At 27.7% G+C, this 14,088-nt stretch overlaps 4 protein-coding genes across 4 annotated transcripts in view; 1 reads left to right on the forward strand and 3 right to left on the reverse strand.

The window, feature by feature from the left end:
• Positions 1 to 1,379: 1,379 nt before the first annotated feature.
• Positions 1,380 to 3,412, reverse strand: LOC106789538 (peptidoglycan-recognition protein 2-like). The gene is made up of 4 exons (XM_014753840.1): positions 3,253 to 3,412; positions 2,849 to 3,056; positions 2,120 to 2,238; positions 1,380 to 1,964 (listed from the first exon to the last, which is right to left on the reverse strand). The coding sequence occupies exons 1-4, from the start codon at positions 3,302 to 3,304 to the stop codon at positions 1,774 to 1,776; spliced, it is 570 nt and encodes a 189-aa protein (XP_014609326.1). The 5' UTR covers positions 3,305 to 3,412; the 3' UTR covers positions 1,380 to 1,773.
• A 651-nt stretch (positions 3,413 to 4,063) lies between these two features.
• Positions 4,064 to 5,924, forward strand: LOC106789519 (alpha-ketoglutarate-dependent dioxygenase alkB homolog 4). Its single transcript, XM_014753801.1, has 5 exons — positions 4,064 to 4,256; positions 4,444 to 4,569; positions 4,646 to 4,738; positions 4,812 to 5,224; positions 5,300 to 5,924. Exons 1-5 carry the CDS (start codon positions 4,155 to 4,157, stop codon positions 5,448 to 5,450), a joined length of 885 nt encoding a protein of 294 aa, XP_014609287.1. The 5' UTR covers positions 4,064 to 4,154; the 3' UTR covers positions 5,451 to 5,924.
• Positions 5,925 to 6,351: 427 nt separating this feature from the next.
• On the reverse strand, positions 6,352 to 11,145 carry LOC106789525 (CD63 antigen-like). The gene is made up of 5 exons (XM_014753813.1): positions 10,861 to 11,145; positions 7,679 to 7,867; positions 7,407 to 7,577; positions 7,061 to 7,288; positions 6,352 to 6,714 (listed from the first exon to the last, which is right to left on the reverse strand). The coding sequence occupies exons 1-5, from the start codon at positions 10,933 to 10,935 to the stop codon at positions 6,514 to 6,516; spliced, it is 864 nt and encodes a 287-aa protein (XP_014609299.1). The 5' UTR covers positions 10,936 to 11,145; the 3' UTR covers positions 6,352 to 6,513.
• A 2,130-nt stretch (positions 11,146 to 13,275) lies between these two features.
• The window catches only part of LOC106789531 (CD63 antigen-like), a 5,572-nt gene continuing 4,759 nt past the window's right edge, over positions 13,276 to 14,088 (reverse strand). Inside the window, exons 5-6 of the mRNA XM_014753828.1 lie at positions 13,487 to 13,714; positions 13,276 to 13,373 (exon numbers count right to left, since the gene is read on the reverse strand). Of these exons, the coding sequence (XP_014609314.1) occupies positions 13,308 to 13,373; positions 13,487 to 13,714 (294 nt within the window). The 3' untranslated portion in view covers positions 13,276 to 13,307. The remainder of the gene's footprint in view (positions 13,374 to 13,486; positions 13,715 to 14,088) is intronic.

Raw genomic sequence — 14,088 nt, forward strand, 5'->3', positions numbered from 1 at the left:
AAACCAACAAAAAGAAAAGAAAAGAAAATTAATACGACGATAATGAGACGCAAATAATTGTCGCTCAAAGCAAAGCAAAGCAAACAAACAATTAAAAAAAGAATTTAACGAATAATAGTTAAAAATTAACCGGATTTCATACATGTTGCTTCCGATTTTCAAGTCTCTGATTATATACATACGTATTTACTTGTACGTATTATATAAAATGAAACTAAACGAATATTGACCTATGTATCGTTGTTAGAGGCGATATATTATCTGATAGATATATATATAGCTTATGTTAGTAGTTCGAAACCGAGGCCTTAGAGTAAATCCCATGGATCCCCTCTCCTCCCCTTCCCCATCCCCATCCCCCCTTTATATATTTATTTCTTTATTTTTTATCATTATTATAATTATTACTAATATAACAAACGTAATACGATTTATATTTTTAATTCAATTATTTATTTTTGCTCTGACCCCCTCCCCCCCTAACGCCCCCGACGACGAATAGTCTTCTCCGAGATGAAAAAAAAAAGACAAGAATACAAGAATAGTAGAAGAAAGAAAATTAAGATTAAAATAATAAAGCATCCTTGGAAAGATTGTTTTCGTAATAATTTGATCTGAATGCGGATTATATAATAATTATCAATTATATTTAATTGGATAATTTAGTTTGATGAACGTATTTGTTTGAAAATATTTGCCTTCGCATTTCTGCATAATTTCCGCATTTTTGCTTTCGCATAATCCAATCGTGCCTCCTTCTACCCCCTTCTACCCCTTTCCCCACTTAATTTCTCGATTCGTTGAAAGAGAAAGAAAGATTAACAAAATAATACAATAAAAAACACTTTTTGCATTTGTTAATTAAAAACTGAAGATGATGATGATGATGATGATGATGATGATAATGATAATGATAATGAAAAAAAGGTGGTCGGAGATGGGAGTATGTGTACGTTTAAAAAAAAATTAAAAATTAGTTAAGATCGATAAGAAAATGTTTGCACTGTAATAAAATGAATTGTTGCAATATAGCGATCTGTGCGCAATACATACCTCCAAATCGAACAATAAATATATTTAAGTATATAGGACGTGTGGTTTTATTCGTACCTTTCAATCGAGACAATTGTTTAATGCAAAACAAATTTAGTTTAATATTTAGTTTGATTTTTTTTTTTTTTACGACAATGATAGATCCAATTTATATTTCATTAATGTAAAATGACAATCGTTTTGTAATTTAATTGTAAGTCAAATTTTGTGGAGGATATTAATCTATTTATTTATTTATTTATTTATTTATTTATTTATTTATTTATTTATTTATTTATTAACTGGATATATTTTGCATATATAAAACATCTTAAAAAGAAATAATATAATATAATGGTAATTTATTCGAATGATATTTTTGAAAGATTAAATCAATCATCGTGCACACATACACACACACACGCGCAACGTGTATTTCTGTTTAATTTCGCTTTAATTATCATGTAATTTGTATTCTACTCTGATCAGATTAACTATAATTTCATGATATACGTAAAATATGTTATATGTTATTTAGTTATTTATTCAATTCACAAAGTGCTTATTAATCCCTGTCTCGGCAGGGAATATTTTTGTACCCATGTTCGAATTTTAATTGAAAATAACAAAATAAATTATCAGACCGATATTTTGAAGCCCCTAGAGAGTATAAGTATATATTTTTTTCAAATATTTTAAATAACAATAACATTGAAAAAATTAACCAACCCACGAAGGGGGTTAGTTTGTTCCACCATGGATCCACTCGGGCCAACTTTCCATTTGTTTGGATAAACGATACCCAGGACTAAGTGTTGATGATACTTGTCTAGCAGCAATGGCACGAATATTGTCACGAAGTACACCATTAGAAACACCACATCTAAACAATTTGTGTGCAGCTTCCACCATTTTATTGCTCGCATTTTTGTCTACAATGCAACATAAAAAAGAATAAAATATAATCGAATTATTTTTATTTCGTTTTGTTTTCTTTTCTTTTCTTTTCTTTTTTGTTCTTCTTTTTCTTCATAGTCGCGTGTAAAATTTATTTCGCACATATTAAATAATTAAAATTAGTTCGTACCTTCGAAATTACCAATGAAACCTATTCCGAGAGAATTTTTATTGTATCCTAAAGTATGGGCCCCTTCTTTGGTCCACCCTGCACCTTCGTAAACATTACCATCGCCACCGATGAGGAAACTTTAATCAAATAAAAAATTATCGATTAGAAAATATTTCTAATTATTTATGCTAATACGAACGATTATATAGTCGCGTGTCAACAAATATTTTCTAAAAAGCACAACAAATATTTTGTTAGTTGTCTTAACAAATTCTCGTGCCGATTTATAAAATATGAAGTTGAAAGTTTATATCGATTTATAAATAAATATTTTCAAAAGTATCATTTTTTATATTTTGAATCTACGATATATCCGATGATCTGAATTGTTCGAACTTTCTACTATTCTCATGCATCATTATTAAAACGGTTTTAATTATTCGAACACTGTGTAAACACTTTCCTCCTTGCGTCGTTTATTATCAAAAAATCAACATCGTAGAGTATACCATTTGTAGAATATTATATCTTTCTTATTGTTCCAATATAAAATTGATATTCAAAACGCATTTAAAATTAACGTATGATGGCATCGAAAAGGTAACAAAGTCAATACAACGAAATAACGACACGGAGGCAATTATTCATATTTTCGTACCATACCCGAAAGAATTAATAAAAGATAATAATAATAATAATAATAATGATAATAATAATAATAAAATCAAAATTTAAAAAAGAACTTACTTATAACCAATATCATGCCAACCAAGCGTATCCATATGATAAGATTGAATGGACTGTACTCTTCGTGAACATTCAGATTGTGTGTTACATTCCGGTGTAACAGTATGATGTATTATTACATTTGGTAATGGTAATATAAGATAATTAATACCTTTCGGTCCCCTTCCTCCCCAGGCACTCTTACTTATTATGTTAGGACAATCGCCATCTAAAAAGATTAAATAATAAAAAATATCACATCGATAAATTATTATAACTTATTACAAACATGTCGCAATATAAGAGTGCACCAATTCATTTTATATTTATAATCTTTTATAGATCACTTTAAAAAATCTTGTAAACTTTTTTTGAAGTGTCACAAACTCAAAACACACACACACACACACAGATTTCTTACTTACTAGTATAGGACACATGAAGTATTAGAAAAAGTGTTAACAATTGTACGATCATTTTTTGTGTCGATTTCTTTTATGTGTTTTAATAATTGTTTCGTTATAAATTGTAATAACCCACCACTCGATGATACTAAGAGTATTTTACGGAGGATTGAAAATCGAAAGAGTTATATACAAGTTTAAAAGAACAAAGGTCAGAGATAATGATTGACGCAGAAATATCATTTTCAAGTATTTTTAATTCTATAAGTACTAATTTCCTAGAATATTATCTTTTTATATATGCTGAAAATACTTTATTAACCGTATGAAGATAATATTAAATAATATTTATTGAAATTATCTATTGATTTTTCATTTCGAAATTGTATATAAAATTAAAAGTAATAAGCGTGGAGACCTTAGATAAAAATAAACATTAAAGAATACAAGAACAATAATAAAAGATTACTTTTCATTTTTTTTTATATTTATTAAACATTACATAGATTAATCACGCACACATACTTATGCAATAAGTATTGTTTTCATTTAAAGAAAAACTTGTATTTATGAAAAATAAAGATTATACGTTCATAAAGTGAAACATTTTGCATCAAAGCTATCATTTCTCTCTCTCTCTCTCTCTCTCTCTATTAAAATTTGATAAAATTATATATAAAAAAAATTATATACTAATGTATTTTTAATTTCTTCTTTTTCTACATTTTTTGTTTTCAAATTGTATGTCATTCAACGTTTATGCTATTACCTAAAAAATATTTCAAATTTGCCGCCTAATATTATTATGATGCCAGAGTGATATATATATGTATTCAGTAGTAAGTAACCTAACCTGTCAAAGAAGTTGAATTTGATTTCTTAACCTCGTAAAAATTTAAAAACAAACTTGTATTTTTTAAATAATGGAGACCGTACGTCCATGTGGTTGTAAAGGAATACGTAGTTGCTTGATTTGCGAAGAACAATTTAATATAAAAAAATTGGATTTAAAAGAAAAATTACAAGTAAGCAATTATTAACCAAGATTTAATTATAATTGTACTTTATCTTTTTTAGAATTACCTTTCTTTGATTTATTTATTTATATATATATATATATTTGATAAATTCATTATAATGTTAAAAACATATAACAATATGTAAGAAATCTTATTCATATATACAATCCCCTAATTTATTTTTTAATTGTAGGAAAAATCCTCTTATGTTTATTGTCCGCACTGTGATAAGGCATGGCCTGGATGGGATATAGAATTGTACAAGCAACATCCTCATCACGAAGGACAAGCGATAAATTATCCAGGCGTTTTTATTCAAGTAATTTTTATATAAAAATGATCACATTATGTGAACGTTTATTATACTAATATTTGATGATTTTTCTTTCGCGCAGTTGGATTTTTTAAATACAGAAGAGACATCGACTTTAATGAAGTTGTTAGATGAGTTACCGTGGGAGCCATCGCAAAGTGGTAGAAGAAAACAAGTGTGTAAAAATGTTCACTATAGTTAACATTAATTCTATCATTTATATTAACTTATCGAACATTAATTTTTAGAATTTTGGTCCAAAATGTAATTTTAAGAAACGAAAATTACGTTTAGGTACATTCAATGGATTTCCTAAGATTACAGAATTTGTACAAAAGAAATTCAACGAAGTTCTAATTCTAAATAATTTTCAAACGGTAGAACAATGTACTCTTGAATACAATCCAAAACGAGGAGCTTCTATCGATCCTCATATAGATGATTGTTGGATATGGGGAGAGCGTATAGTCACGGTTAATGTCTTAGGTGATTCCGTATTAACGATGACACCTTATACTAAATCGATTAGATGTTACAATCTAGATTGCGTAGAAAATTATTCTTCTGAAGTTGATACGAAAGTAGAACCACCACAGGAAGACGTTGTAGTACGTTTACCTATGCCAGCTAAATCATTAATGGTTTTGTATGGACTTGCGAGGTATACTCCATCAAACTTCTATGCAATATTTTTAAAATACGCATTAGTTATTTAACAATACAATTGTTTTTATAGATATAATTGGGAGCATTCAGTGCTTCGAGAAGATGTAACGACAAGACGCGTCTGTCTTGCTTACAGAGAATTAACACCGCCGTATCTTAAAAATGGTAAACACGAAAAAGAAGCGTCTGAAATTCTTGAAAAAGCAACCAATTTTTGGTAACAATTAAATAATACCATTGATAGCGTATTTGCAAGACAATTTTACTGTCGCATTATCACAGTTTCATTTGAAATGTCATGTGATATGGAATATAGCAGCTAACAAAAGAAGTATCAAACGTAAAGCAACAAGATTGAAATAAAAGTTATACAATGGAATATTAATACAGTACGTGTCAATTTTTATATTTTATTTTATTCGTCTCTTTGTTTCCTTACGAACTATAATAGCATGATGGAGAGATAAAAATGAATAAGTTGTAGAAAAAAATTTATTCTCGAATTAATTACAATATATCTTATACATGGATGACACCATCAAAATTTAAGTATTATAACTATGAAAAATACTTTCTCGTAACAGTTATTTAATTGTTTATTAAATAATACTGTTACATTTGTAGATTTTTATTATAGACAAGAGACAACAAAAAACTTGTATAAACATTGCGAAAGTGTGAGCGAAGATAAATTCAAACGAATGTTTAATTTATAATTAAAAAATGTCTATTGTCTTTTTCTATATATGTATATATATATATATATATTTACAATTCGTGAAAGTAATATATATTATTTCAACGTGACATCTATATTCTATTTAAAAATTGCTCGATAGTCTAGTATTAAATATATAAACTTTGGTATCACATTAAATTAAACTCGCGTTTATTTAAATACGAGTTTTGGGAAATATATGTATATTTATTAGTTTTTAAAATACTTTCTCGTTCTCAACAACAAAAAAAAGATTTATAAAATTTGATATGATTTTTATTTCATTCGGTTCGGTAGAACTTTGTTGTGTGTGTGTGTGTAAAATATTATTGTTAAAAATTGTGTATAAGATTTGTTTCGTTAATCTTACGATTGTGCAATCAAAAAGAGCAAAGAAATAAAAATGAAAAAAAGAACTACAAATGTTTATTGTAAAATAGACAACTGATAGAAAATACTGACATCTTTATTTTGTAGGATAAGGAGCGAATAATAAATCGTCCTTTTGATATACCTCTGAAATGGCACACAAATAACATATTTCGCATTAAATGGAAATTATAGGACTAGCAATTTGCAGTGCTTTTCAATGGATAGTCAGGAGACTGCATGTATACAACAGGGAAGGTTGTCAACGGATCTGCTTTTCCAAGAGGTTGATAACCGTTTACGATACTCTCTCTCAATTCCCACTTACGTCTTTCTCTTTCTGTCTTTTGTCGTCTGATGGCTCTACCCAACATACACGCAAATACTATTCCAGTTAGCTGAAAAAATATGACAATATTTATATTATAAATAAGTTCATCGAAACATCTTACAAATGATTCATCGAATTTTAAATAGTATTAATGATAAAATACTGAATAATATATGAAAGAGAAAAATTCCAATGTAACATTGATGAATCATTTGTAATTATCCTGTATTATTATACCAAACAATAGATGTGGTAAATCTTTTTAACAATGATATCAAATATCAATCTTTCGCATTATGATTCAACACGAAAAGCTGCGTAACATATTCGATATTATATTTCATGGTTCTCATGTTTGGGCTACAAAACTTATCATAAATATAAATAAAAGTATTTTGTTTATATTAACCAACCTGAATAAGAGCTATCGCTACGGCTCCTGTACCAATGTAAAGTGCACTGCGATGAACTATGATGGAAAGTCTGCTCATGCAGCCTATTTCATAAGGAATCTTACACATAGTGGTATTTAAATCAAATTCGAGAATTCCACAGCAGGAGTTAGGTATACCTTTGTCGTTTTCTTGATCAAATTTAATTTCATCCCAGTTGTTTCTACCGTTATAGCCACAACAGTGTAACTGTAAATATAAAGTACAACGTGATTACATGTTTATTAGAAACAAATGTTAATTCAGCTAATTAAACTCGAGCTCTTTATTGTTTATAGATTAATCGTCGAATCATTCATAATTTTACCCTGGATTGCATGAAATCAACTGCATCTTTAGTTTCTTTATTCATATCATATTCATGCATTGTGGTATTGATTTTACTCTCCAAAAGATCTTTCACGGTGTCTTGTAAAGCGTACGCTGCAGTTGCAGCGGACAATTCCATCACCAAGACAACCGATAAGGAAACAGCGAACTAGGGGGAACAAAAGGAAATAAAATGCATAAATGTTTGCACAAATTTGTTCGATCATTTTTAATGAATTTTTTTTAAGTAATAATATTTGCAATACTTACAACAAGAACCATACAAGTACTTTCTCGAAGAGCACCGCAACATCCGAAGAAAGCAATTATAAAAACCAATATGCCAACTACGATCAAGAGTGTGGCTGGTGAGAAGTATTTGGGATCCAAGAAATGAGAAAAATCTTCATAAACGGCATAAATCGTTGAACCAACCGATATTATCATTATACCCGTCAACTGAAATCAGTAATGAATTAATATTAATTAATAAAATCAATGTCAAGTTTTGTTTTTCTTTTATTCGAAGACACGTGGATCGTTGAATTTCTAACGTTGATTAAAATAAAATCATATGTGGTGTTATTTTTTCATTTTAAACGATTTCTATAAATCAATATTGTATCATCATTGAAAATACATTGGAGCGTTATGTTCATCGTTTAAAAGAATGCTATCATCGTTGAAAGCGATAACGTATCGCTGATTACAATTTCCAATCAATGTGAACCAATCGAGGTGTTAATTGTTAATACGAAGTTAAATAAATATTTTATTAAATGTTTTACTAATTGATCGAGAGAGAGAGAGAGATGATGTTTTTACAATTAGCCAAAAACCGTGTTGGGGGGATTGTAAATATTATGAAATTATGTAAGAGAATTTAAAATAGAATCTTTGTTTTTCTTTTTTCATAATTTCATCATTTACTTTAAGCAAATTAAAAAAATGTTTCGATATGTCGTATTTAAGAGATCGATTTAATTATACCGCGCATTAAGAACTTTCATTTTTTGAATTTTTTCTTTTTCATATACTTTCTGAAAGAAAAATAATAGTTAAGGAAAAGATAAAATAAGATCATTTATCCGATGACGATTTACCAGAAAACATTTTGTTTTCGTTCGATATTAATACGTGGATCATAAAATTATCTCTACTGATAAACCGTTCTTCATGTCTTTAAGTATAATCGATGTTAAATATTTTTCTTGGAATGATTTTTAATCTTGATTGATATTTTAAACACGTTGCAGACAAATTACACAACATTTCGAATATGATATTACAAGTGAAACCAATTTTTCTTATTTACAATTAGTAACAAATGATAAGTAAGTTTTAATTTCCAACAGAAATCTTGATATTTGTAACTATTTCATTATAATCACATCTTTCAATTATAATGAAATAATTATCAAGATATAAAAATAATGTAAAGGAAATATTTTTTCATTTGACGTAATGATTAATAATAATTTTACAATAAGAAAATAATAATTGCAATTGGTGTCGCCATTCAATGAAACCTGACAGTAGAAAATGGCGGTACGACTATATATATATATATATATAGATATATAAATGAACACAAAAAAAAATATTAGGAACGATAAAAAGAGTTAGCTGGTAAGTAAAGTAAACTTTATTTAACTTCTTTTATTTCTTGCTATCTAAAGAGAACGGATATCTCGAGCAGATATCTTTGAACGTCATATTATCTTACCATTAGTTGATAATTCATTTGGTATAACAGAATTTACACAAATCGCGGATAAAGAATTGTACGTCGAATGAATATTAAGAAAACTAACAGGTTTAAAAAAAAAACAGGTATATAATAAAAATATGAAAAGTATTAGATAAAATTAAAGGAAAAAAAAAAAAAAAAAAGAATAAATTTTAATCTCAAACGTCGCGACATACAATAAACAAAAAAATATAATTTACGTATTACTCATCGGACTTGTGACGATCATTTTTCTTCTTTATTATTTTTCTTATCGCAAATTGCACCACATTAAAACTTGACGTTTCGGTAAGGAAAAGAAAAAGAAAGAGAGGAAGCAAAAGGCTATAAATAAATATTAATGAAAATTCCAAAGGCAACAAATTTGGAAAAATACATTTTTTTCTTGAATTATATAGTATTATAAGCATCGCAGGGTGTATATGTGTTTGTATGCAATTAACAACGATGCAATTATATTTTTCAGAACGTCATAATTTGAAATAAATGTTGTAAATGCTCTTTCTATCGTTTTAACATTAACTGCGTACTTTTTTCATTTTTTTTCTCTCTCTCTTCCTCTTTTTTATTTTGCTATTTTTGTTTTGGTTATAACGCCGTAATATAATGCACCGAGACGTATGGTTTATCAAAATGGCTTCGAGTTTTTTTTTTTTTTTAGAAAAGCTCGACGTTGAGCGCGGTAATTTTTTTTTGTACGAAATGCGTTGGACTACGACAGTTCATAGAAAAAAATAAAGAAAATAAATCGTCGGTTTATTTCCTCGAATGAGAAAACAATGGTGGTAGTAAATGGATGGAGGAAAAAACAAGATCAATGATAATGAAAAAATCGAAAGATTTATTCTACGAATTCGTTCGTTCCTTTTTTCCAAAAAAATTAATTAACATTGACGAAAAACGTTAAAAATATTTCTTGAATATATTTTTTTTCATTTCTACTGTACGAATATTTGAGAATCATTAGCTATATACATAATTGTACGAGTGGAGGGGAATGTGTGTGTGTGTGTATGTTTAAGTATTATGTAAATATAATTAAAGACGCGCGGGCGTATATTTCGGCATTAAGAAGTAAGGAAAATTTCATAGGTTCAGTTAGTCTTATATTCAAGGACAAACGAGACGATCAATGAGGAAAGAAGGAAGAAACGATCGAACGTGCGTATGTATAGTACTACTACACATATATATATATATGCATATGTATTTATGCATTGATATACACATTATGCATGTAACTACGTATTCTCTAATTGCAAAGATATTCCTTTTAAAAAAAAATACAAAACGTAAGATTCTAAGTAGAAATAAGTATAAAAAAGAAAAAAAAAAAATAGTATTTAATGATAATAATTATAATAATAGTAATAATAGTAATACAATAATAATCGAATGAAATGAACACGGATAGAAAATTAAATATGTGAACGAGAAAAATTTCTCAAGGTCAAGTATACGAAGTTAGTTTAAAAAGAAAAAGAAAAAAAAAAATGAAAGAAAAAAAACAATATGGCTTTTAGACCAAATCAAAATCAAAGCGGATATATATGATAATAATTTAATAAATCGTCATATTAAAATAATTATATGTAAAGTTGTGTGCGCGCACGCGCGCGCGTTTGCTTATACGTGCGTGCACGCGAGCGAACGTATGTTCGAAGAAAAAAATGAAAAAGAAAAAGAAGCATTATGTACAAACCACAAAAAGTGAGTTGACAGCGCATAGAAGATATTTGATGCAACGTAGGCCAACATCGAGATGTGTGGCCGCCATTTTGGTCCTCTTCTTTAATTCAGGTAATTAATAATGATCCACAGTGAGAAAGAGAGAAAGAGAAAGATTGATATAAAAAAAAAATAACAAAAAAATCTATGTATATATATATATATGTATATATAAATATATCAGTTAAAGGGGAAAAACAGAGATCCGTGCACTTCCACGCTCGGAACAACACCGACTGCTGCTGCTTCTTTCAACTATGGCAATGACTATGTTATCGTCGAGGCTATTTTGCCTCGCCTTTTCGACGATCGAGCGCCTCCTTCGATATCTTTCCGCACAATTGATAACACACACAACATAAACCAACCGCAAGAATAAATTCATCTAGAATTAATTATACTCTTGCAGAGATAGATATTAATATAATGACATTATAATATTCTCTGTTTTTCTTTTCTTTTTTTATTATATTATATTTGAATTTGTTTTTTTCTTCATCTTCTTCTCCTTCTTCTTCTTCTTCTTCTTCTTCTTTCATTTTTTTGTTTACATTCGTTATTTTGTTTGTTTTTTTTTTTTACAAAGTCAAGAATCCCGTCGATCCTGTCTGTCAAGGATCACATCGATTACAACCGTATACATACCTGTTTTCAACCTAACTTCTCGATTACATCAGTTTTTTTTAATGTGGCTTCTAATGGAACGTAGACGTAATATTTTTGCAGTGTCGTAATTACCTACCGTGTTCAAAGGAAACGGAGAAGAGCAATAATGTATGCTTCAGTATCTTATTCGATATGAAATTATATGTTGGAATGAACATCCAATTAATGGTTTTAATAATTCATTTTCATTTTATCCATTAGAAAATAATTATTTTTTTATCGTATATATATATATTATAATATATTATAATTGTTTTCAATCTATAATAGAAACACGTAATAATATATTATTATATTGTATTACAGTTTATTTTATATAATATAATAATATAAAATTATATATTATTATTAATACGAAAATTATATATATATATATAAAGTATATCAAGTTTTATAATAAAACGTAATATACATCGTATTATGTTAAAAGGTTTTGTGTAAGGAAACCACGCTATCAGGTGCTAGAAAGATATACGCGTATTTGCGAACAACTACTATGATACATTGATATCAGTATACATACGTTATACTTGTATGCATGTATGCGTTATCGTTAAATGGGTTTCGCGTATGGTCGAAGATAAGTAAAGTGAGTCTCTCGAGTAACAGGTGGATTCAAAAGTTCTTCAAAAGTATCATTCTTTCTTATAATGAAATACCTAATGAATTTAATCGAATTTTATTCTATACGTTTTTTTATATACTTATGATTTTAGTACACATGTACTAACTACATCATTATTTATAAATAGACGAAATAAATGATAAGGTGTGCATGTCACCTATAAGCGTGACAAAGAAACACGCGAACTTTTTAGTAAAAAAGCAAAAGTTTTATTTAAATCGTCACCTATGATTCATACATTCTTTTTCTTTTTAAAAATGAACTGACATGGTTCTATTCGTCATATATATATATATATATATATGTTGACATTATTTCATAACAACGCTATTGATTTGAAATAAAATGTAAATTTTCTATTTTTAATAGGTAATATTTATTATGTAATATAATGCAAACCGAGATGATTACGTTTATATTTAATTTATATTTTTGTTTTTTTTTATTATTAATTGAAATCAATAAATAAATTTGTTTTTAATTGTCAATCGTTAGTTAACGATTTCATAATCATCGGCTCGTACGTGTACATATATATACGTACATAAAAATAGAAAAAAGAATTGGTAAATATGATTTTTATTAAAAATCTATAGAATCGTCCAATGGACGTTGACATTTTTGTTTTACATAAACATTACAACACACACGTCAATTTTTTTTAATTATAACAATAACTTACTAAATCGTTGCCAAATGACGCTTTTTTTTCTATTACTTGAAAACACAATAATATATATATATATTATATATATGTATACATATATGTATAATATAATTATACATAATATATTATATACATATATGTATAATATAATAATAATAATAAAGTAAAAGAGAGAGGAAAAGTGTAATATAAAACGATCGTACAACATGTTTAAGTATACACGTATAAATCGATCAGACTATTTAGAACAGGAAGAGATTACTTATATGTATACGCACATATACATGTATATATGATAGTATATAAAAGTATATAAACGAGAAATCTGTTGAAGTCTCGTTTATGTGTGATGGAAAATTTAAATCTTAATATTTTAAATGGAATTCATTGCTGCGTCTTATTAAAGATATATTTTTTGTTTCTTTTTGTTGTTGTTGTTGTTGTTATTGTTATTGTTGTTACTTTATACACTTTCGTAACTATTTCTAATAGATCGTGCCAGATAGATGGAGAACCATATGCCTATTGCCTGTAATCAAATTTTATTTTTAGTCATTCATTCATTCATTTATTTATTTATTATTTCATTAATAAATAAAAATAAGAATAGAATCTTTAATGACTAATTAGAAAAAGATTTACCTGAATAGTTGCGATACCAAGACCAACACCACCTAGTTGCACAGCATGTGCCTTGATGTATTGTTCGAACGTGTATTCACATCCTTGTTTATAAACAGTGTCCGCCGTATTGTTACAAATACTGGAACCATATTGTCCAAACTTTTTAGCACAACAAGACACCGGAAGATCGCCATTATTAAATTTGACCATCCAATCGGTACTATTTATAACACCGCAACATTTGAACTAGAATTTGAAAGAAAAGAATTTTATTGTTTTTCCTTGGTAGGATAATTTTTTGACGACACACATCACCCCTCCTTAAATATATTAAAAATTAAATATTTTAATATAATATTATACGTTTATATTTTTAGAATGTATCTCCCCATATAAACAGTTATATACAAGGTTTCCTGTAATCGGTGGTACACGCAAGTAAGCAGTAGCAGTAGGGAATGGTTTTACATGAAAAATTAATTCGAAAATATAGAAACAAATTTGTTCATGTAAACAATTGGTTTAGAGAAAAATAAGTTTGAAAATTTATCGAGTATACCGTACACACTACGGTTATAGGAAATTCTGTATATTTTAATATGTTAGTATACTAATTATCA

The sequence above is a fragment of the Polistes canadensis genome, unplaced genomic scaffold (genome assembly GCF_001313835.1).
Source record: "Polistes canadensis isolate GaletaPanama2010 unplaced genomic scaffold, ASM131383v1 scaffold_6, whole genome shotgun sequence".
NCBI lineage: Eukaryota > Metazoa > Arthropoda > Insecta > Hymenoptera > Vespidae > Polistes > Polistes canadensis.

Bases quoted from the DNA above. Each gene is read 5' to 3' on its own strand.
- LOC106789538 (XM_014753840.1), bottom strand. From the start codon at position 3,304: ATGATCGTACAATTGTTAACACTTTTTCTAATACTTCATGTGTCCTAT. The intron at 3,057-3,252 runs GTAAGTAAGAAA...TAATCTTTTTAG, and splicing joins ACTTCATGTGTCCTATACTA to ATGGCGATTGTCCTAACATA. The intron at 1,965-2,119 runs GTACGAACTAAT...GTTGCATTGTAG, and splicing joins TTTCATTGGTAATTTCGAAG to ACAAAAATGCGAGCAATAAA.
- LOC106789519 (XM_014753801.1), top strand. From the start codon at position 4,155: ATGGAGACCGTACGTCCATGTGGTTGTAAAGGAATACGTAGTTGCTTG. The intron at 4,257-4,443 runs GTAAGCAATTAT...TTTTAATTGTAG, and splicing joins ATTTAAAAGAAAAATTACAA to GAAAAATCCTCTTATGTTTA. The intron at 4,739-4,811 runs GTGTGTAAAAAT...ATTAATTTTTAG, and splicing joins AAAGTGGTAGAAGAAAACAA to AATTTTGGTCCAAAATGTAA.
- LOC106789525 (XM_014753813.1), bottom strand. From the start codon at position 10,935: ATGGCGGCCACACATCTCGATGTTGGCCTACGTTGCATCAAATATCTT. The intron at 7,868-10,860 runs GTTTGTACATAA...TACTGATTTCAG, and splicing joins CTGTCAACTCACTTTTTGTG to TTGACGGGTATAATGATAAT. The intron at 6,715-7,060 runs GTTGGTTAATAT...ATATTTTTTCAG, and splicing joins TAGCGATAGCTCTTATTCAG to CTAACTGGAATAGTATTTGC.